At 38.6% G+C, this 21372-nt stretch overlaps 1 protein-coding gene and 1 long non-coding RNA gene across 3 annotated transcripts in view; one reads left to right on the top strand and one right to left on the bottom strand.

The window, feature by feature from the left end:
- The first annotated feature begins 2798 nt into the window (after positions 1-2798).
- On the top strand, positions 2799-7960 carry LOC144334824 (beta-defensin 109). The gene is made up of 2 exons (XM_077966588.1): positions 2799-2856; positions 7770-7960. Exons 1-2 carry the CDS (start codon positions 2799-2801, stop codon positions 7958-7960), a joined length of 249 nt encoding a protein of 82 aa, XP_077822714.1.
- A 9883-nt stretch (positions 7961-17843) lies between these two features.
- Positions 17844-21372, bottom strand: part of LOC144334825 (uncharacterized) — a 28535-nt gene continuing 25006 nt past the window's right edge. Inside the window, exon 4 of one of the 2 annotated variants that reach the window (XR_013405069.1) lies at positions 17844-20680. This is a non-coding gene — a long non-coding RNA (uncharacterized LOC144334825). The remainder of the gene's footprint in view (positions 20681-21372) is intronic. The other variant, XR_013405068.1, reaches the window with a different exon arrangement.

A 21372-nucleotide genomic window follows, 5' to 3' on the forward strand; every position in this document is an offset into this window, starting at 1 on the left:
GGACAATTCCCATTTTGCTGTAGGAAAACTAATCTGGAAGAAGTAAAAGGGAGAGATTGAAGTGGGAGAGAACGGAGGTGGAAAATGAGTTCAGTTAATCAAATATTTGTTAAGCACCCACTGTATGTCGGGCCCTTACAAGGAAGCAAGCAAAGAACAAAAGCATGTGATGGCCTTGCTCCTAAGAAGCTAGAGACCAGTAACTTGGATTGCTATAGAGCAGAAAAACGTCCACAAGCCCCTACAATACAGCACTGGCATAGGATGAAGAAGAAGTTTCTTTCTATGAGATAAATAGCATACAACCAAATAAGAAAGTCAAAAGTTACACAAAGTTCAAAAACCTAAGGCACCAACCTTTAAGAGATCTGAGTGTTGGTGGTGACTTTGGAAGGAAAGTTATTATTAGGATTATTTTAGTACTAAGAGTTTTGAGCTGTCTATCCAATATTTTCATCTGCACCTCTGCTTTGGTAATACTGTGTGTGTGTGTGCGTGTGTGTGTGTGTACGTGTGCCTTTTCATGTGTTTGAAATATATTATCTATCCCACACTCCACATTGGTTTGGGGGTTAATTACATACAGGCTGATCTGAATCTATACTCTTAGGAACGGGGTTAAGCTACTCTACCACATTGTGAAGAGTTGATATGTAAGAGACTATGAACATCTTATAAATTATCTTTAAAATGTTTCCTTTTTCGTGAAGGGAAGAATAAGTATTTGTAAACAAATGCAAAAATTTCTTTAACTAAATGAAAGAACAGTTAGTTAACCTTGTTGTGATTAGCAGAGAGGATAGCTGCGGACACTATAAAATCACTCAGCAACAAGATTTGACAAAACGTTAAAGATGGCTCTATTTTTCCTGTTTTATACAGGAAAATATTAAGGCCCTGGGAATTGAAGTACTTTTCCCAACAGTGGAGTAAATGTCAGAGTCAAGGCTGTGTTTTACATCTCGGTTTCCCCACACATCCCACCCTATGGTTCTGTTGTGCTGTTCCTTTGTGTGACTCCTCAAAGCCTGGTTAAAGGTGATACCGTATCAAATTGTATTAACTCAGTAGCACAAAACACCAGGGAATTGATTTATAAGAGTATTAACCTTGTGGCATTACTGAAGACCCATCTGATTAGTAGTTATCGAGTAGTCACCCTGGCTAAATATATGGGTTTGATTTTTAATTTTGAAAATGAAAAATATTTTAAAATCTATGTCTTACATCCATATCCCCAGGAAATTTTAATCAAGTTTTAAAACTTCCAAATTTAGATAAACTCATGTTTTTTGTTGTTTTAATTTTCACTCAATGAAAATAGAAAAAAACTAATTGGATAGAACAGCACAGCAGAAGCATTACTTATCGCCAAAAATGGGATGCAACAAGACTGAAGAAGAAAATGCAGGACAGTGCTTAAAAAAGCAGTCTGATGAAAAGTGGGGTCTCCTCAGGGTGTCCTTAGGTAGACATTGCAGCAGAACTGCAAAGTTTTCTTTAGAAGGCTAGGGAAGAGAGGAGGAAACAGAGAAGGGGCAAGAGTGGAAAATAGAATGAGGCTCAGAATACCAAGTGTTAGTTCTGTCCCTATCACCTTCCTCACTTGATCACTGGGTGATCTTGGGCAAGTTTCTTCCTTTCCCTCAGCTCATTTCCTCATCTGGAAGGTAAGTCACTAGACAAGATAGTCTTTGATGTTCATTGTAACTCTAACTGATCTTCCCCAAGCAAATAGCTGGGAAAGACACTGTGCCCACAATATGCAAGACACAAGGTTTACAAGCAAAGAACAAATCAAAACAAAAGATGTTTTAAAACCCCTAATGTCACTTGAATTCTTACAAATAAGCAATGGTACATCATACTTTTACAAAGCCCTTCTGTGATTTCATTTTTAAAATCATTTCAAGTTTTATTTTACTTCATATTAAGATAATGGGAGATAAAGTGTTACATGGGTTCATGCAGGAATATATGTAAGAGACACAAAAATCCAAAATAGGTAATTGTTATGTTAGTAGTTCCCTTTACTGAGGGGGAGCAGACAAAAGAATGTTAGAAAAAGCTTCATAAAGTGGATTATATAGAATGTGCTTTAAAAGAGTTTGGTATTTTATTGAGTGGGAAAGAGAAATACGAGGAGTTATTGTTCAAAGGTTAAAGCTATGCAAAATGAGTCAATTACAGAGATAGGCTCTAAAACATAGTATCTATAGTTATTACTGAGGTATTTTGTATGTAACAATTTGTTAAGAAGGTCGATCTTAGGGGTTCTGACAACAACAACAACAACAACAACAACAACAATAAAGGGACATAGGAAACATTTGGAGGTGATGGATATATTATTACCTGGATATTGGTTGTGGTAACAAGAGTAATATCTATGTGCAAATTTGCCAAACTGTATGCATTAATTATGTACAGTGTTTGTATAACAATTTTACTTCAGTTCCTACTATATTACCTGGCAAACAATACTTTATACTTAAAGTAAGAGCAATGATTATTGCATGTGCATGTTGAAAATAATAAAGAAAGCAGGTGACAGTAAGACATCCTGAGTCTTTTGGAAATAAATAGCATTCACCTGCTTTCTCATCCATTGAGATATCACCACATTTATGTACTTGTGTATCCCTGGAAGTTTCTTGTGGGAGATTTAGTTATTCTCTTTTCGTTAGGCTCTACTAACGAAGAACAAATCACAGACTCAGACAGCATCATAAAAAGGCCCAGACCCACGATGTCCAGAGACTCCAGGCTCAACCCACATTGATGCTGGCCCTTCAGTCATGAGACTCCATTTGCTTCTTCTTATTCTCCTTCTTTTTTCAATTCTTTTATCCCCAGGTAAGTTGGTAGCTGATTACTACAAGGTTCTGCAGATTAGAAGGCTATATCCCTGGCCAGACAAGATCCTAGAATCAGTCCTGTGGGTTCAAGAACCTAATATTTACAGCTTCACTAGGACAATAATAGGGAAAAATAGAAAAGAGACTCATTTAGCAGTAGTTCCTGTTGATAAGATTCCATCCATGTTTTTTGATCTAGTGAGTGGATATAATAATGGATGCTGCTGAAATTCAATCCTGTCAGATCAAACTGCCTACATATAAATTTCCATGTCCCACCAAGGCATCTCAAGATACAAAGTAAGAATACAACAGAATGTGACCTCAATGAGATGTCTTTGTGGGACCTGGAAATTTATATGCAGGCAGTTAGATCTGACAGGATTGAATTTCAGCAGCATTTATTATTACATTTGCAGAGGTTGCAGTGAGACAAGATCGCACCATTGCACTCCAGCCTAGGCGACAGAGTGAGACTCCAAAGAAAGAAAGAGATAGAGAGAGAGAGAGAGAGAGAAAGGAAGGAAGGGAGGGAGGGAGGGAGAGAGGAAGGAAGGAAGGAAGGAAGGAAGGAAGGAAGGAAGGAAGGAAGGAAGGAAGGAAGGAAGGAGAGAGAGAGAAAGAAAGAAAGAAAAGAAAGAAAGAAAGAAAGAAAGAAAGAAAGAAAGAAAGAAAGAAAGAAAGAAAGAAAGAAAGAAAGAAAGAAAGCAAGCAAGCAAGCAAGCATTAGTTAGGGAGAGTGAGTGAGAGTGAGTGTGTTTGGGCCCCTACTGATGATGCTAAACTATCACAAGCCCACACTCAGCCTTTCAACATTTGCTGGAGATTCACTTGTTTCCTTGTTATCTCCACCAAGGGCAGCTTCCTCCTGCTTCTGCTGCTGCAACTCAGCTAGGCACAAAGCATCTGTGGATCCGTTCTTTTTTCAGCAGGGCTTCATCACTCTGAATTTAAGTTAATTAGCTTTTTTTGAGACCTCAGTTCTGTGTTTTAAAATGAAATCTATGATCTATAGATTATCCAGCTTATTCTCTTTGTCAGGGCAAGAGCATTTTTCTATAACTTTCTAAATTCTAAACAAAAGTAAAAGTTCACTTCTTTCCAGAATCCCCACGTGTCAGAAAGTGTTACTATTATCATCAGTTTAGTGATATTTATGGAATACCAAGTTGACTCTAATATCAGCTTTTGGGTTAAATTCTTTCTTTCTGATATGCAGCCTTTGAAATTTTATTTGCTGCAGTTCTCTTGGTAGTGAACAATTTTCATTTTTATCTGTCAATTTCATATTGTGATTTTTGATCTTGAAAGACAGCATTACTGAGTACCCAATTCTATATTAACAGTTATTTGCTCTCAACATTTGTTGATACTAGTTTACTCATTTTTAGTTTTTGCTTTCCTATAATAATCAGATAAATATTATTTCATTATAAATTATCCTTTTTTCAATGTTTGTATGGTCTGGTGTTTGGTTTTAATGTTTTATAATTTAACTAAAGTGAGTTTATTTTTATATCATCTGTTAGAAATATATTCTTTGAATCAATGGATTTATACCTTTTCTTAATTTCTTTTTGAGAATCTCTTGAAATGGTGAATCCTTTTACACTTCTCTCCCCCCATATTTGAATTAAATAAATGTTAGACCTTGTGTTTCCATGTTACATTCTGGGTATATCATTTAAACATTTTTTTCTTCACTAGTTATCCTCTTACCTCTGTCTAATATATCATTAATAACTTGCATTTATTTTTAAATTATTTTTTGTTTCAGACCTGCCTTTTTTTTTTTTTTTTTTTTGGAGATGGAGTCTCGCTCTGTTGTCCAGGCTGGAGTGCAGTGGTGCGATCTTGGCTCACTGCAACCTCCACCTCCCGGGTTCAAGCGATTCTTCTATCTCAGCCTCCTGAGTAGCTGGGACTACAGGCACCTGCCACCATGCTCGGCTAATTTTTATATATATATTTTTTAGTAGAGACAAGATTTCACCATCTTGGGCATGCTGGTCTTGAACTCCTGACCTCGTGATCCACCCATCTTGGCCTCCCAAAATGCTGGGATTACAGGCATGAGCCACCACACCCAGCCAGACCTGCCCGTTTTTTCTATCATCTATATTGTTTTACTATTGTTTTTACATCTTTGTAATAGTAGAGTGTTTCTTTAAACAATTGATACATACCTGCTTAATTATTTCTCCACATTGACGATTTCAATACATCTAGTTTTAAAGGGTTTAGATATGCTATTCATTTCATTAACTTTTATTCATGGTGTCTTGCTTACCTGATCATTTTTAATACTGAACTCATTGTTCATCCTTAACCTGACATCATTTTATGGTCTGAAATGAGAATGCTATTATCCAGACTTCCTCTGTGAAGCTGACTCAATGCTTTAACTCAATATAGAAGTTTCAGCATTAACAACCTGGAACTTCTGATGTCCCAAGAGTCAGTAGTACCATCATTAGCATTACTGATCATAGCAGATCTTCCCAGAAGATCTGGGAAACCCTCACCCCCCTCCATCAGCTATCCAATACAAAGTGCCCACTGCTCAAGCTCCAGTTCACAGACTATTTTTGTGTTTGAAAGAGGAGATATTTTAAGAACTTGCCTAACCATTTTCAGGGATAGAAATGTTTCAAAGAGATCCTCTACTATATATATGTTCTATAGCAGCGGTCACTTGAGAGCAGCTCACTTGCAGTCATGGCCAAAAGCCTAAATCTTTCTTTCATTCTAGTCACACCTATTTTGTATCTTTTGGGGATATCTCAGATTCAGATGCATTCATAGTATTCTATGATTTGCGACACTACTATAGATTCTTCAAAATGTTACAACATTCCAATGGTATGTTGGGAGGTATAGAAGGAGAGGAAAAACAATGGGCTCAAATGTCCTCTGACTTCTCTTCTTACAATATGTTTCATTGTTCAAAACTTTTAGAACTATATTAATACAGCATTGACAGTGGACATTCTTCTTTTCCTTCTGACTTTAATAGGATTGAAGCAAGTGTTTTGCTATGAAATTGCTATATGGGTTGTATTCAGATAAATTTTGACTTTATAAAGCCAATATTCTCCTCATTATTTTTAAATGCTTACCAGGATTCACAGTATTATTTTCAGTTCTCCCTGTTTAAAGGCATATTTAAATAACTTGATGACTTGGGTATAGTATATATGTTACTCTGCTACAGAAACAGAAAAACCACCACCATATTATATTCTAAGATACTTGGTACACCAATTGCACCATCTTTTTTTTACCTAAGACATTCAATTCTTCCACAGGTGGGAGCACATGAATTAGCATCATTTACTACTCGTAGCTTTCACTACAGACTTTCAGACTTATGGTGCCTAAAAGAAATAGAATACTTCTAGCTGGGTTTAAAAGCTACAAATAAACATAGGAAATATACACTATTTTGAAAGTATCACTTGAGTGTTATGCATGTATTTCAATATTATATTGCTAATTTTAATTGTTCAAAGTTAAAGAGCTTAAACCTCCCCCTCGTGCATTCCTGAATCACCCATTATTCCCACACATACATTGTTTGATACAGCATAAACCTAAGTAAATAAAGATGTGGCAAAATGAAAAAAATAAAATAACGTTATACCATTCTCATCTGTGAATGGCATCAGTAGACAGATGTGAATAAAAGTAATGTGATTATAATTTTAAAAATCATATTTAATAGGATCCATTTATTATTAAATGAACATTAGGCTACTTAATGAATAATAAATCTTTGACACAATGAAAACTCTTAATGCAGAGTGAGACCAAAATGAAAGTAATAACTGTTTTTCTCCTAACCCTTGCTTTAGTTGGTCTTTCCACCAGACTGTCACTTTAAGGATATTATAATTGCACAAAGCCACTAGCTTTACCATTAGAGAGATCTTCATTAAATTATCTTTGTTGTAATAAAGGTTATCTGGAGGAAATACTGGTCTGGACACAATAATAAATGTCAAGCTTTCTAATATTTTCCACTTTTAGACACAAATTGAAAGGATCATTTATAATGTCAAAAATATACTTTTTTCTAACTAATCTATCCTATGACTAAGACGCTATTAGCAATTAAAGTAGATAGAGCAAATCTAAATGTGGAGAGAAAAAGTAATTACCACTTGTTTGAACAGATGAAAGCACGAATAAATTGAAAGCCTGAAATATTAGCTTGGGGGAATAAAATCACTCGGGGGAGCAAAAGCAGGATATACCAGCCTTTAACTCTACACTTCCCCCAAGAAAAAATTTATAGATAGGTATGTACAAACCAAAATAGCGCTGGGAGGGTTCGAGGGACCACTTAAGAAACTATAGCAACACAGTGAAGCCAAAAAAAAAAAAAAAAAAAAAAAAGAGAGAGAGAGAGAGAGAGTGAAAGAAAAAAAAACACAAAAAAAACAAAAACGAATAGCCATATAGGAAAAACAACTCCTGAAATCAGCATACCTGAGACAGCAGAAACATCTTTTTTGGCTAGGAACGAAAAAAGCAGAAAGGGACTATCAGTATCAGCCACAAGGTGGAACCACTATGGCCCTCAGTAACCCTCTCTGGCAGAAGACACTGGCATTTTTGCCCTGCAGTAAGCAACAGCCATTTCTGAGAGAAAATCCAGAGGAAAAGATGAAGATGTACCATCCCCTCCCACATCCCTTTTCCCCCACCAAAAATACCGTGACTGTTGTGCCAAACCAGGATCGGAACTACTACCTTTCTTAATCTGCATGTGTCTCTGACATATGAGCAGCAACCATTTCAAAAGCTCCCACATAGAAATGCTCATACTAAATTTATTCTGTTACTTAAGACTGTTTATGGATTTACATTCCATTTGTGGTCTATCTCACTGGATCTTCTTTCCTGCAGTAAGAGGTGGTTTGGGTGCTGCTGAAGGTCATTGTCTCAATTTGTCTGGTGTTTGCAGAAGAGATGTCTGCAAAGTAGTAGAAGATCAAATTGGTGCCTGCCGAAGAAGGATGAAGTGCTGTAGAGCATGGTGGATTTTAATGCCAATTCCAACACCACTTATCATGTCAGATTATCAAGAACCCCTTTAACCTAAGTTGAAACGAAACTGATGTAAAATAAAAATACATCAAAAGTGAAGTTATTTGCATCTAAGAATATTGAAATATACATATTAAGTACTTCCATCTTGATAACCATCTTGTGTTTTCACTTATCAACATAAATGAATAAATACTAATTTCAAATATACCCAATACTATTTCTTTGTGAGTCATTAACAGATCTTAACAAAACCTTTAAAAATGAGAAAACTGTTACTTTTGTTTTCCAAGATGGTGGATTGAAGGCATTGTTAGCCTGCCTCTTGCACTTGGAAAGACAAAATGGTGTGTAGAGATTCACACTGAACTTTCTTTCAAGAAGCAACACAGGAACTTAACAGGAAAATTGTAATAAGCCACAGACCATCGTCTCAAAAAAAAAAAAAAAAAAAAAGAAAGAAAGAAGCAGCAGGATGCAGCTTACACCATAAGCTAGGCAGAAAATTTTGAGTTTCCAGGGTGTGAGAGGGGGATAAACTGACTGTAAGATATACACTTCCATTGGGAAACCTATCAATCTAGGCCATGGGGGAAGGCCTTAATCGTACTCAGGGCTGGAGTTGATTCAGTGAAGAGTGACGAGTATATGAGGAGTGGCATTGGGATGTGCTTTGAGTCTCCAGCACGTTCCCAGTTTCTGGCAGGATGGAGGGAAGCCATTTCTGATTCTACCTCAGAGAGGACCTCCCAGAAGTCTGCCAGCTAACTCAAATGGTGGTCACAGGTTGAGAGAACCTCCCAACTGAAATGTTTGATATAATTTTCTGTGGGGACAAACTCCCCAGGCCAGAACTGAGAGGTGAGTGGGACGTGTGATGCAGCAGCAAGCACAGGAGCTGGATGCCCCTGCTCTGCAGGTGGATCAGGAGGGGTTTGGCCTGAAGGCTGCAGTTACTGTCTCAATAGGAGAGGCTTATGGTATGGGTCAGTTTTGAGCTCTGAGTTTAGACTTCTTGAAACTTAGCTAACTACTCCCAGTGGAACACTGTGGGTGTGAGACCTGCCTCGCCAAGGATGTGGGAGCTGGATGGGGCTTACTGCCAAGCTGCTACTCCCCATTCTTCATATGGACTCTCCTTGTACAGAGGCAGAGGCAGCTTCACTTCTCTCTGGAAAATTACCCCAGTGGCCTAAGAACTGCCTTCCAATTCCCACTGGAGCCACTGCTTGTCCCACACGTAGAGAGCCAGAGCATCACTTTACCTGACCTAGTTCCCACTTGGTTTTGCTCAACCACCTACCCTGGTAGATTAACACAAATAACAGAAGAAACTTTTAGAAGCCCTTTGGCTCTACCCGTTCCCTGAGACACCAGAGTACCTCCCATGGGTAACATAAGGCAAGTCCAAATCTCACCACTACCACCACAGCTGGCAGTCTTTTGCAAGCACCACCTCCTGGCTGAAGGCCAACTGACACAGTCCATTAGAGCATCTTGAATTCAGAACATACAATGTCATGACAGGCCGGGGAGCCTCCTCTGCCCTAATTTGGCTCTCTATCACACATTCACACACACACACACACACGTCACACACACACATCAACCTACTGGCAAACCGAGGTAAACACACACACACACACACACACACACACACACACACACACACACACCTGCTCAATTCAGGCCATTATCCCTGATGAACATCGATGCAAAAATTCTCAGTAAAATACTGGCAAACCGAATCCAGCAGCACATCAAAAAGCTTATCCACCACGATCAAGTGGGCTGCATCTTTGGGGTGAAAGGCTGATTCAACATACACAAATCAATAAATGTAATTGATCACATAAACAGAACCAAAGGCAAACACCAGACAATTATTTTGATACACGCAAAAATGCCTCTGATAAAATTCAACATCCCTTCCTGTTAAAAACTCTCAATAAACTACGTATTGATGGAACATACCTTAAAATAATAAGAGCTATTTCATACACCCAATATCATAAAGAATAGGCAAAAGCTGGAAGCATTCCATTTGAAAACCGGTACAAGACAAGGAAGCCCTCTGTAACCACTTCTATTCAACATAGTATTGGAAGTTCTTGCCAGGGCAATCAGGCAATAGAAAGAAATAAAGGGTATTCCAATAGGAAGAGAGAAAGTCAACTTGTCTCTGTTTGCAGATGGCATGACTTCCTATTTAGAAAACCCCATCATCTCAACTGAAAAACTTCTTGAACTGATAAGCAACTTCACCAAGGTCTCAAGATACAAAATCATTGTGCAAAAATCACAAGCATTCCATTACACCAACAATAGTCAAGCAGAGAGCCAAATCAACAATGAACTCCCGTTCACAATTGCTACAAAGAGAGTAAAATACCTAGGAATACAACTAGGAGTACAACGGATGTGAAGGACCTCTTCAAGGACAAATGCAAACCACTGCTCAAGGTAATAAGAGAGGACACAGACGAATGGAAAAACATTCCATCCTCATGAATAGGAAGAATCAATATTGTGAAAATGGCCATACTGCCCAAACATTATAGATTCAATGCTATACCCATCAAAATACCGTTGACATTTTTCACAGAATTAGAAAGAACTATTTGAAATGTCATATGGAATCAAAGAATACCCCATATAGCCAAGACAATCATAAACAAAAATCACAAAGCTGGAGGCATTACGCTAACTTCAAACTGTACTAGAAGGCTACGGTACCAAAACAGCAGGCTACTGTTGCCAAAACAGACATATAGACCAATGGAGCAGAGCAAAGACCTCAGAAATAACACCACACATCTATGACCACCTGATCTTTGACAAACCTGACAAAAACAAGCAAGGGAGAAAGGATCTCCTATTCAGTAAATGATGCTGGGAAAACTGGCTTGCCATATACAGAAAACCAAAACTTGACCCCTTCCTTACACCTTATACAATAATTAACTCAAGCTGGATTAAAGATTTAAATGTAAAATCCAAAACCATAAAAACCCTAGAAGAAAACCTAGGCAATATCATTCAGGACACAGGCAAGGACAAAGATTTCATGACAAAAATGTCAAAAGCAATTGCAACAAAAGCCAAAATTGGCAAATGAGATCTAATTAAACTAAAGACCTTCTGCACAGCAAAGAAACTATCATCAGCATGAGCAATCAACCTAAAGGATGGGAGAAAATTATTGCAACCTACCCATCTGACAAAGGTCTAATAATAAAAATTGACAAGGAACTTAAACATATTTACAAGCAAAAAAAACAAACAACCCCATCAAAAGTGAGCAAAGGATATGAACAGAAACTTATCAAAAGAAGACATTTATCTAACCAACAAATATATTTTTTAACAGCTCAACAATACTGATCATCAGAGAAGTGAAAATCAAAACTACAATGAGATACCATCTCACACCCATCAGAATGGTGATTATTAAAAAGTTAAGAAACAATAGATGCTGGTGAGGCTGAGAAGAAAGAGGAATGCTTTTACACTGTTGGGGAAACTGTAAATTCGTTCAACCATTGTGGAAGACAGTATGGTGATTCCTCAAGGATCTAGAACCAGAAACAACATTTGACCCAGTAATCCCATTAGTGGCTATATGCCCAAAGGAATAGAAATCATTCCACTATAAAGACACATGCACATGTAAGTTTATTGCAGCACTATATACAATAGCAAAGACATGAAACCAACCCAAATGCGCTTCAGTGCTAGACTGGATAAAGAACATGTGGTACCTATACACCATAAAATACTATGCAGTCATAAAAAGGAATGAGATCATGTCTTTTGCAGGCACATGGATGAAGCCATCATACTGAGCAAACTAACACAGTAACCAAAAAATCAAACACCGCATGTTCTCACTAATAACTGAAAGTTGAACATTGAGAAAACAAGGACACAGTGAGGGGAACAACACACAACACGGCCCGCTGGGGACTGGGGGTGAGGGAAGAGAACTTAGAGGATGAGTCAATAGGTGCAACAAACCATCATGGCAAAGGATACCTATATAACAAACCTGTACGTCCTGCACATGTATCCCGTATTTTTTAAATTTAAAAACAGGAAATACTTATGTACATACATACATACATACATACACACACACTTTCTTCCCGGATCTTCATTCCTGGTAAGCCAAGGAACCTGGAGAAACACCAGAATTCTGTCCCTCTGAAAATGCAGGACAGGTCTACCTTCATCAGCATAAAATTTTGGACCAAATGTGGTAACTGCAGGTCCACCCCACAATGAGTAATTGAAAATTGAGGCAGTATTTCAGATCCAAAAAAACTGATGAAGCAATTCGTGACACATTTGGGTTGTTTTTGCCTTTTCCTACTATGAAGAATGCTAGTAGGAAGAAGGAAGAACGGTGTACAAATATCTGTTTGATTCTCTGCTTTCAGAATCCTTTGTTTGTTTGTGTGTTTGTTTGTTCTTTCTTGAGACAGGACATCCCTCCAGTCAGCCAGGCTTTTCCAGTCTGTAATTTTTGTTCTTTCCTTTTGTCAAGTTTTAGAAGATTGTATTTAATTTCTATTGAATTTTAAGGCATTTTTAGATGTGTATTAAAACATTATCTCACATGCTGTGTGTTACATTTCATTTATTTTCATCGTCCCTTTTTTATTTTATTATTTTATTTTATTATAGTTTATATTCTAGGGAATATATGCACAAAGTGCAGGTTTGTTACATATGTATACATGTGCCATGTTGGTGTGCTGCACCCATTAACTCGTCATATACATTAGGCGTATCTCCTAATGCTATCCTTCCCTCCTCCCCGCACCCCACAACAGGCCCTGTTGTGTGATATTCCCCTTCCTGTGTCCAGGTGTTCTCATTGTTCAATTCCCATCCATGAGTGAGAACATGTGGTGTTTGGTTTTCTGTTCTTGCAGTAGTTTGCTGAGAATGATGGTTTCCAGCTGCATCCATGTCCCTACAAAGGACATGAACTCATCCTCTTTTATGGCTGCATAGTACTCCCTGGTGTATATGCGCCACATTTTCTTAATCCAGTCTATCATTGATGAACATTTGGGATGGTTCCAAGTCTTTACTGTTGTGAATAGTGACGCAATAAACATATGTGTGCATGTCTTTATAGCAGCATGATTTATAATCCTTTGGGGACATAGCCAGTAATGGGATGTCTGGGTCAAATGGTATTTCTAGTTCTAGATCCTTAAGGAATTGCCATGCTGTTTTCCACAATGGTTGAACTAGTTGATAGTTGACAGTTCCACCAATGGTGTAAAAGTGTTCCTATTTCTCCACATCCTCTCCAGCACCTGTTGTTTCCTGACTTTTTAATGATCACCATTCTAACTGGTGTGAGACGGTATCTCATTGTGGTCTTGATTTGCATTTCTTTGATGGCTAGTGATGATGAGCATTTTTTCATGTGTCTGTTGACTGCATAAATGTCTTCTTTTGAGAAGTGTCTGTTCATATCCTTTGCCCACTTTTTGATGGGATTGTTTTTTTTTTTTCTTGTAAATTTCTTTGAGTTCTTTGTAGGTCCTGGATATTAGCCCTTTGTCAGATGAGTAGATTGCAAAAATTTTCTCCCATTCTGTAGGTTGCCTGTTTATTCTGATGGTAGTTTCTTCTGCTGTGCAAAAGCTCTTTAGTTTAATTAGATCCCATTTGTCAATTTTGGCTTTTGTTGCCATTGCTTTTGTTATTTTAGACATGAAGTCCTTGCCCATGCTTGTGTCCTGAATGGTATCGCCTAGGTTTTCTTCTAGGGTTTTTATGGTTTTAGGTCTAACATTTAAGTCTCTAATGCATCTTGAATTAATTTTTGTATAAGGTGTAAGGAAAGGATACAGTTTCAGCTTTCTACTTATGGCTAGCCACTTTTCCCAGCAGTATTTATTAAATAGGGAATCCTTTCTCCATTTCTTGTTTTTGTCAGGTTTGTCAAAGATCAGATAGTTGTAGAAGTGTGGTATTATTTCTGAGGGCTCTGTTCTGTTCCATTGGTCTATAGCTCTGTTTTGGTACCAGTACCATGCTGTTTTGGTTACTGTAGACTTGTAGTATAGTTTGAAGTCAGGTAGTGTGATGACTCCAGCTTTGTTCTTTTGACTTAGGATTGTCTTGGCAATGTGGACTCTTTTTTGGTTCCATATGAACTTTAAAGTAGTTTTTTCCAATTCTGTGAAGAAAGTCACTGGTAGTTTAATGGGGATGGCATTGAATCTATAAATTACCTTGCACAGTATGGCCATTTTCACTATATTGATTCTTGATTCTTCCTATCCATGAGCATGGAATGTATGGAATGTTCTCCCATTTGTTTCTGTCCTCTTTTATTTCATTGAGCAGTGGTTTGTAGTTCTCCTTGAAGAGGTCCTTCACATCCCTTGTAAGTTAGATTCCTAGATATTTTATTCTCTTTGAAGCAATTGTGAATGGGAGTTCACTTATGATTTGGTTCTCTGTTTGTCTGTCATTGGTGTATAAGAATGCTTGTGATTTTTGCAAATTGATTTTGTATCCTGAGACTTTGCTGAAGTTGCTTATCAGCTTAAGGAGATTTTGGGCTGAGAGGATGAGGTTTTCTAAATATACAATCATGTCATCTGCAAACAGGGACAATTTGACTTCCTCTTTTCCTAATTGAATACCCTTTATTTCTTTCTCTTGCCTGGTTGCCCTGGCCAGAAGTTCAACACTATGTTGAATAGGAGTGGTGAAAGAGGGCATCCCTGTCTTGTGCTAGCTTTCAAGGGGAATGCTTCCAGTTTTTGCTTATTCAATATGATATAGGCTGTGGGTTTGTCATAAATAGCTCTTATTATTTTGAGATATGTTCCATCAATTCTGAATTTATTAAGTTTTTAGCATGAAGAGCTGTTGAATTTTGTCAAAGGCCTTTTCTGCATCTATTGAGATAATCATGTGGTTTTTGTCTTTGGTTCTGTTTATATGCTGGATTACGTTTATTGATTTGTGTATGTTGAACCAGTCTTGCATCCCAGGGATGAAGCCCACTTGATCATGGTGGATAAGCTCTTTGAAGTGCTGTGGATTTTGTTTACCAGTATTTTATTGAGGATTTTTGCATGGATGTTCATCAGGGATATTGGTCTAAAATTCTCTTTTTTTTGTTGTGTCTCTGCCGGGCTTTGGTATCAGGATGGTGTTGGCCTTATAAAATGAGTTAGGGAGGATTCCCTCTTTTTCTATTGATTAGAATAGTTTCAGAAGGAATGGTACCAGCTCCTCCTTGCACCTCTGGTAGAATTCGGCTATGAATCTTTCTGGTCCTGGACTTTTTTGTTGGTAGGCTATTAATTATTGCCTCAATTTCAGAGCCTGTTATTGGTCTATTCAGGGATTCAACTTCTTCCTGGTTTAGTCTTGGGAGAATGTATGTGTCCAGGAATTTATCCATTTACTCTAGGTTTTCTAGCTTATTTATGTAGAGGTGTTTTTAATATTCTCTGATGGTACTTTGTATTTCTGTGGGGTCAGTGGTGATATCCCCTTTATCATTTTTTTATTGCATCTATTTGATTCTTCTCTCTTTTCTTCTTTATTAGTCTTGCTAGCTGCCTATCAATTTTGTTAATCTTTTCAAAAAATCAGCTTCTGGATTCATTGACTTTTTGAAGGGTTTTTTGTGTCTCTGTCTCCTTCAGTTCTGCTCTGATCTTAGTTATTTCTTACCTTCTGCTAGCTTTTGAATGTGTTTGCTCTTGCTTCTCTAGTTCTTTTAGTTGTGATATTAGGATGTCAATTTTAGATCTTTCCTGCTTTCTCTTGTGAGAATTTAGTGCTATAAATTTCCCTCTACCCACTGCTTTAAATGTGTCCAGAGATTCTGGTATGTTGTATGTTTGTTCTCATTGGTTTCAAAGAACATCTTTATTTCTGCCTTCATTTCGTTATGTAACCAGTAGTCATTCAGGAGCAGGTTGTTTAGTTTCCATTTAGTTGAGCAGTTTTGATTTAGTTTCTTAATCCTGAGTTCTTGTTTGATGGTACTGTGGTCTGAGAGACAGTTTGTTATAGTTTCTGTTCTTTTATATTTCCTGAGGAGTGCTTTACTTCGAACTATGTGGTCAATTTTGGAATAAGTGAGATATGGTGTTGAGAAGAATGTATATTCTGTTGGTTTGGGGTGGAGAGTTCTGTAGATGTCTATTAGGTCTGCTTCGTGCAGAGCTGGGTTCAATTCCTGTATATCCTTAACTTTCTGTCTCGTTGATCTGTCTAACGTTGACAGTGGGGTATTAAAGTCTCCCATTATCATTGTGTGGGAATCTAAGTCTCTTTGTAAGTCTCTAAGGACTTGCTTTAATCTGGGTGCTCCTGAATTGGGTGTATATATATTTTGGATAGTTAGCTCTTCCTGTTGAATTGATCCCTTTACGATTGTGTAATGGCCTTCTTTGTCTCTTTTGATCTTTCTTGGTTTAAACTCTGTTTTATCAGCGACTAGGATTGCAACCCCTGCCATTTTTTGTTTTCCATTTGCTTGGTAGATCTTCCTCCATCCCTTTATTTTGAGCCTATGTGTGTCTCTGCACATGAGATGGGTCTCCTGAATACAGCAAACTGGTGGGTCTTGTCACCACCAGGCCTGCCCTATAAGAGCTCCTGACTCTTTATCCAACTTGTCAGTCTGTGTCTTTTAATTGGAACATTTAGCCCATTTACATTTAGGTTAATATTGTTACATGTGAACTTGATCCTGTCATTATGATGTTGGCTGGTTATTTTGCTCATTAGTTGATGCAGTTTCTTCCTAGCATCGATGGTCTTTACATTTTGGCATGTTTTTGCAGTGGCTGGTATGGGTTGTTCATTTCCATGTTTAGTGCTTCCTTCAGGAGCTCTTGTAGGGCAGGCCTGGTGGTGACAAAATCTCTCAGCATTTGCTTGTCTGTAAGGATTTTATTTCTCCCTCACTTATGAAACTTAATTTGTCTGGATATGAAATTCTGGGTTGAAAATTCTTTTCTTTAAGAATGTTGAATATTGCCCCACCCCTCCCTTCTGGCTTGTAGAGTTTCTGCCGAGAAATCCACTGTTAGTCTAATGGGCTTCCCTTTGTGGGTAACCCGACCTTTCTTTCTGGCTGCCCTTAACATTTTTTCCTTCATTTCCACTTTGGTGAATCTGACAATTATGTGTCTTGGAGTTGCTCATCTAGAGGAGTATCTTTGTGGCGTTCTCTGTATTTCCTGAATTTGAATGTCAGCCTGCCCTGCTAGGTTGGGGGAGTTCTCCTGGATGATATCCTGCAGAATGTTTTCCAACTTGGTTCCATTCTCCACTTCACTTTCAGGTACACAAATCAGACGTAGATTTTGCCTTTTCCCATATTCCCATATTTCTTGGAGGCTTTGTTCATTTCTTTTTACTCTTTTTTCTCTAAACTTCTCTTCTCACTTCATTTTATTCATTTGATCTTCAATCACTGACGCCCTTTCTTCCAGTTGACCAAGTCGGTTACTGAAGCTTGCGCATTTGTCATGTAGTTCTTGTGTCATGGTTTTCAGCTTTCTCAGGTCATTTAAGGACTTCTTTACATTGGTTATTCTAGTTAGCCATTCAGGAAATCTTTTTCCAAGGTTTTTAGCTTCTTTGCTATGGGTTCGAACTTCCTCCTTTAGCTCGGAGAAGTTTGATCGTCTGAAGCCTTCTTCTCTCAACTCGTCAAAGTCATTCTCTGTTCAGCTTTGTTCCATTGCTGGAGAGGAGCTGCATTCCTTTGGAGGGGGAGTGTTGCTCAGATTTTTAGAATTTTCAGTTTTTCTGCACTTCTTTTTCCCCATCTTTGTGGTTTTATCTACCTTTGGTCTTTGATGATGTTGATGTACAGATGGGGTTTTGGTGTGGATGTCCTTTCTGTTTGTTTGTTAGCTTTCTTTCTAATAGTCATGACCCTCAGCTACAGGTCTGTTGGAGTTTGCTCAAGGTCCACTCCAGACCCTGTTTGCCTAGGTGGCAGCAGTGGAGGCTGCAGAAGAGTGAATATTGCTGAACAGCAAATGTTTCTGCCTGATTATTCCTCTGGAAGCTTCGTCTCAGAGGGGTACCTGGTTGTGTGAGATGTGAGGTGTCAATCTTACCCTAGTGGGGGTGTCTCCCAGTTAGGCTACTCCAGGGTCAGGGACCCACTTGAGCAGGCAGTCTGTCTGTTCTCAGATCTCAAACACCATGCTGGGAGAACCACTACTCTCTTCAAAGCTGTCAGACAGGGACATTTAAATCTGCAGAGGTTTCTGCTGCCTTTTGTTTGGCTATGCCCTCTCCCCAGAGGTGGAGTCTACAGAGACAGGCAGGCCTCTTTGAGCTGTGGTGGGCTCCACCCAGTTTGAGCTTCCCCACCACTTTGTTTACCTACTCAAGCCTCAGCAATGGCAAGCGCCCCTCCTCCAGCCTTGCAGCCTCCTTGCAGTTAGATCTTGGACTACTGTGCTAGCAATGAGGGAGGCTCTGTGGGCGTGGGACTCTCCAAGCCAGATGCGGGATATAATCTCCTGGTGTGACATTTGCTGAGACCCTTGATAAAGGACAGTGTTAGCGTGGGAGTAACCCAATTTTCCAGGTGCTGCTTATCACGGTTTCCCTTGGCTAGGAAAGGGAATTCCCTTCCCCCTTGCACTTCCTGGGTGAGGTGATGCCTCGCCCTGCTTCGGTTGTTGCTCTGTGTGCTGCATTCACTGTCCTGCCCCCACTGTCCAACAAGCCCCAGTGAGATGAACCCGGTACCTCAGTTGGAAATGCAGAAATCACCCGTCTCCTGTGTTGCTCACGCTGGGAGCTGGAGGCTGGATCTCTTCCTATTCGGCCATCTCGGAACTGCCTCTCATCGCTCCTTTAATGAACAAAAGGTTTTAGCTTAGATATCTTCCTGTTTGTCAAGTTTTTCTGATTTTGACTTTTCAAAATATGCTGTCATATACAAGAAACCCTTGGACATAAAATTCCATGAATATTTCTCTTTTCTTGCAGTCATCACTTCGGTGGATGTCATCAATTAATCTCTGGGTTATAGCATGTTTTCCTGAAAGTGTTCTGCAGTCTATTTTGGGCATTGAGAATTTCATCAAACTTAAGTGAATATTTCTACAAATTGAACGCATAGTCCCTTTTGATGCTTTATTATTTGCATATATTGCTTCCACAAGACCATTTCATGCAAAGACTTGTCTTGTCCCCACAGCCAGATCATTGCAACATAATATAGAATCAATTGGTCAAAAATGGGAAGGTTATCTCTGGAATGTCTATTTGGCTCCATTGATCTCTCCATTTTAATTAAGACACAATATGCTGTGTTAATTACATAACATCGCTGCACATTCTCAAATCAGAAAGTGTAGTTCCAACTTCTTGTCGTTCAATCGCGGAAAGAATGATCTTATCTCCCAGATGCACATGCTTGGAAGTACTTCTCAACACACACACACACTCTCACATCCAGACACAAAGATACAAATACACACACAGACACAAACTGTTTAATACGTACACAATTGTTAACTGGCATTGTTTTACATGAAATAAGGCAAATGTGTAGCCACTGTCCTAACTCAGTTCCACTCCTATCATATTTGCCCATAACACTGATTAGTAAATCTGATTCAACTGTTCTATAATCACAATTTAAGCTGTGTCCATTAAATTCCCTGAGGAATGCAAAAGGATACAACCTAAGACACAAAACTTAATTGACTGCTGATATTTCATTGTTAAATTGGGTAATTGATGGGTAAATGTAGTGGAACCGGTAGGTGGGCATTAGTTATATAAGGGGTGAAGCAGCAAGATACTTCATTATTAAAAGGTATTTGAAAGAAATTGAAACACAGGAGTGTGTGTATTCAGCTGAAATAATATTAGAAAACCCGGAAATAAATCTCACTTGGGGTGTTAAAAAATTGCATTAGGGGAGATTCTGGGTCAATCGTCCAACTGTGCAAACTGGATCTTGGAAGCAGGATCCCTTTCCTGCAATGAGACTTGTTTATTGGTGGTGGTGTTTCAGTGGAAACGATTTTAGAGAATGGCCCCTTCCTTTTGTGTATCTGCTGATTAGATTTCATGGCTGATTAGATTTCATGGGAAATGTGGGGTTTTAAACTCTATTTAAATGTTAACATAATTCATTCAAATGACAAAAAATCAACAGGTTCTTTGATGTGGAATCATCACAGATCCCTTTCTTCTTAGGTACAGTTATTAAAGTTGACCTACCAGAGTGAAACAATTATGGAGAATGGCCCCTTCCTTTAGTGTATTTGCTGATTAGATTTAATGGTACATTTATCATAAGGTATAGTGATCAAAGTTGACCTACCCAAGAGTAGAGATGTCCAGGACAGAACTCAGGACTCTGTAGAATCACAGAATCTTGGATGCAACACTGTTCAAGCACATAAATATGCTCATTCAGAGTGTTTCGGTGTGACATGTGTGTGAATTGCAGTGTAATGAGCATGACACGCTGACAGGTTATCAAGTGGACTCACCTCAAAATCAGTTATGGGCATTACAGAACACTGATGCCAAGTTCCCGGATCCAGAGGAAAGAAACTCCAGCATCCTGTGTAAAGCCACGGCATCTGGATTTCTCATGCTTCTGGGGATCATGCTCCTGAAAATAGTGACTCCTTCCTCCTTGTGGAGCATCTTTCTCAGCAGCGCTCATTTCTTCTTCCAGGACTCTGTCCAACAGAAAGGGGAAGCCTTCTGATAGAGCACACCTGACCCATGAAAAGAAAAGGGAAAGAAAGGAGGCCAAAGGTCACACTCTCCTCATTCCACCATCCTCCCTAAAATCATCCTGATTTCATGGGCCCTGAGACCGGGGATGCTTCTGTACACCTCGAGGTCTTGCCACCTGGCCTAAATTCTATTCTCTTTCTCATTATCTGAAAAATTTTAAGAAAATCCCTAGAGCCAGGATCTTTATTCCTAGTAAGCCAAAAGTCCCAAAGAAACACCCAAATTCTGTCCCTCTTAGTTTGGGAAACAAGTCTACCTTCATCAGCATGACATTTTCCACCAAATGTGGTAACTGCAAGTCCACCACACAATGCTTAACTGGAATTGGAAGCAACATCTCAGAGGATGAAAAATATATGCAACAATCCCTAAGACAAATGGTTTATTTTTCCCTTTCTTACTAAAACAACCGCCAGTTTTAACAACGGTATGCAAATCTCTTTTAGACGCCCTGCTTTTAAATCTCTATGTTTCCTCCTGAGACATGGACTCACTCCCATCACCCAGGCATTTACAGTGTTTAATCTGGTTATATGCTATTCTCAAATTTACAACTATTTATTTCATCTCTCTCAAATGTTGATCCATTATCACATACGTATTAAAATATTATCTCCCATGCTGTGTGATATGTTGTTTTTATATTCATCCTTTCTTAAATGAACCAAAG

The sequence above is a fragment of the Macaca mulatta genome, chromosome 15, assembly GCF_049350105.2.
Source record: "Macaca mulatta isolate MMU2019108-1 chromosome 15, T2T-MMU8v2.0, whole genome shotgun sequence".
Taxonomy (NCBI): domain Eukaryota; kingdom Metazoa; phylum Chordata; class Mammalia; order Primates; family Cercopithecidae; genus Macaca; species Macaca mulatta.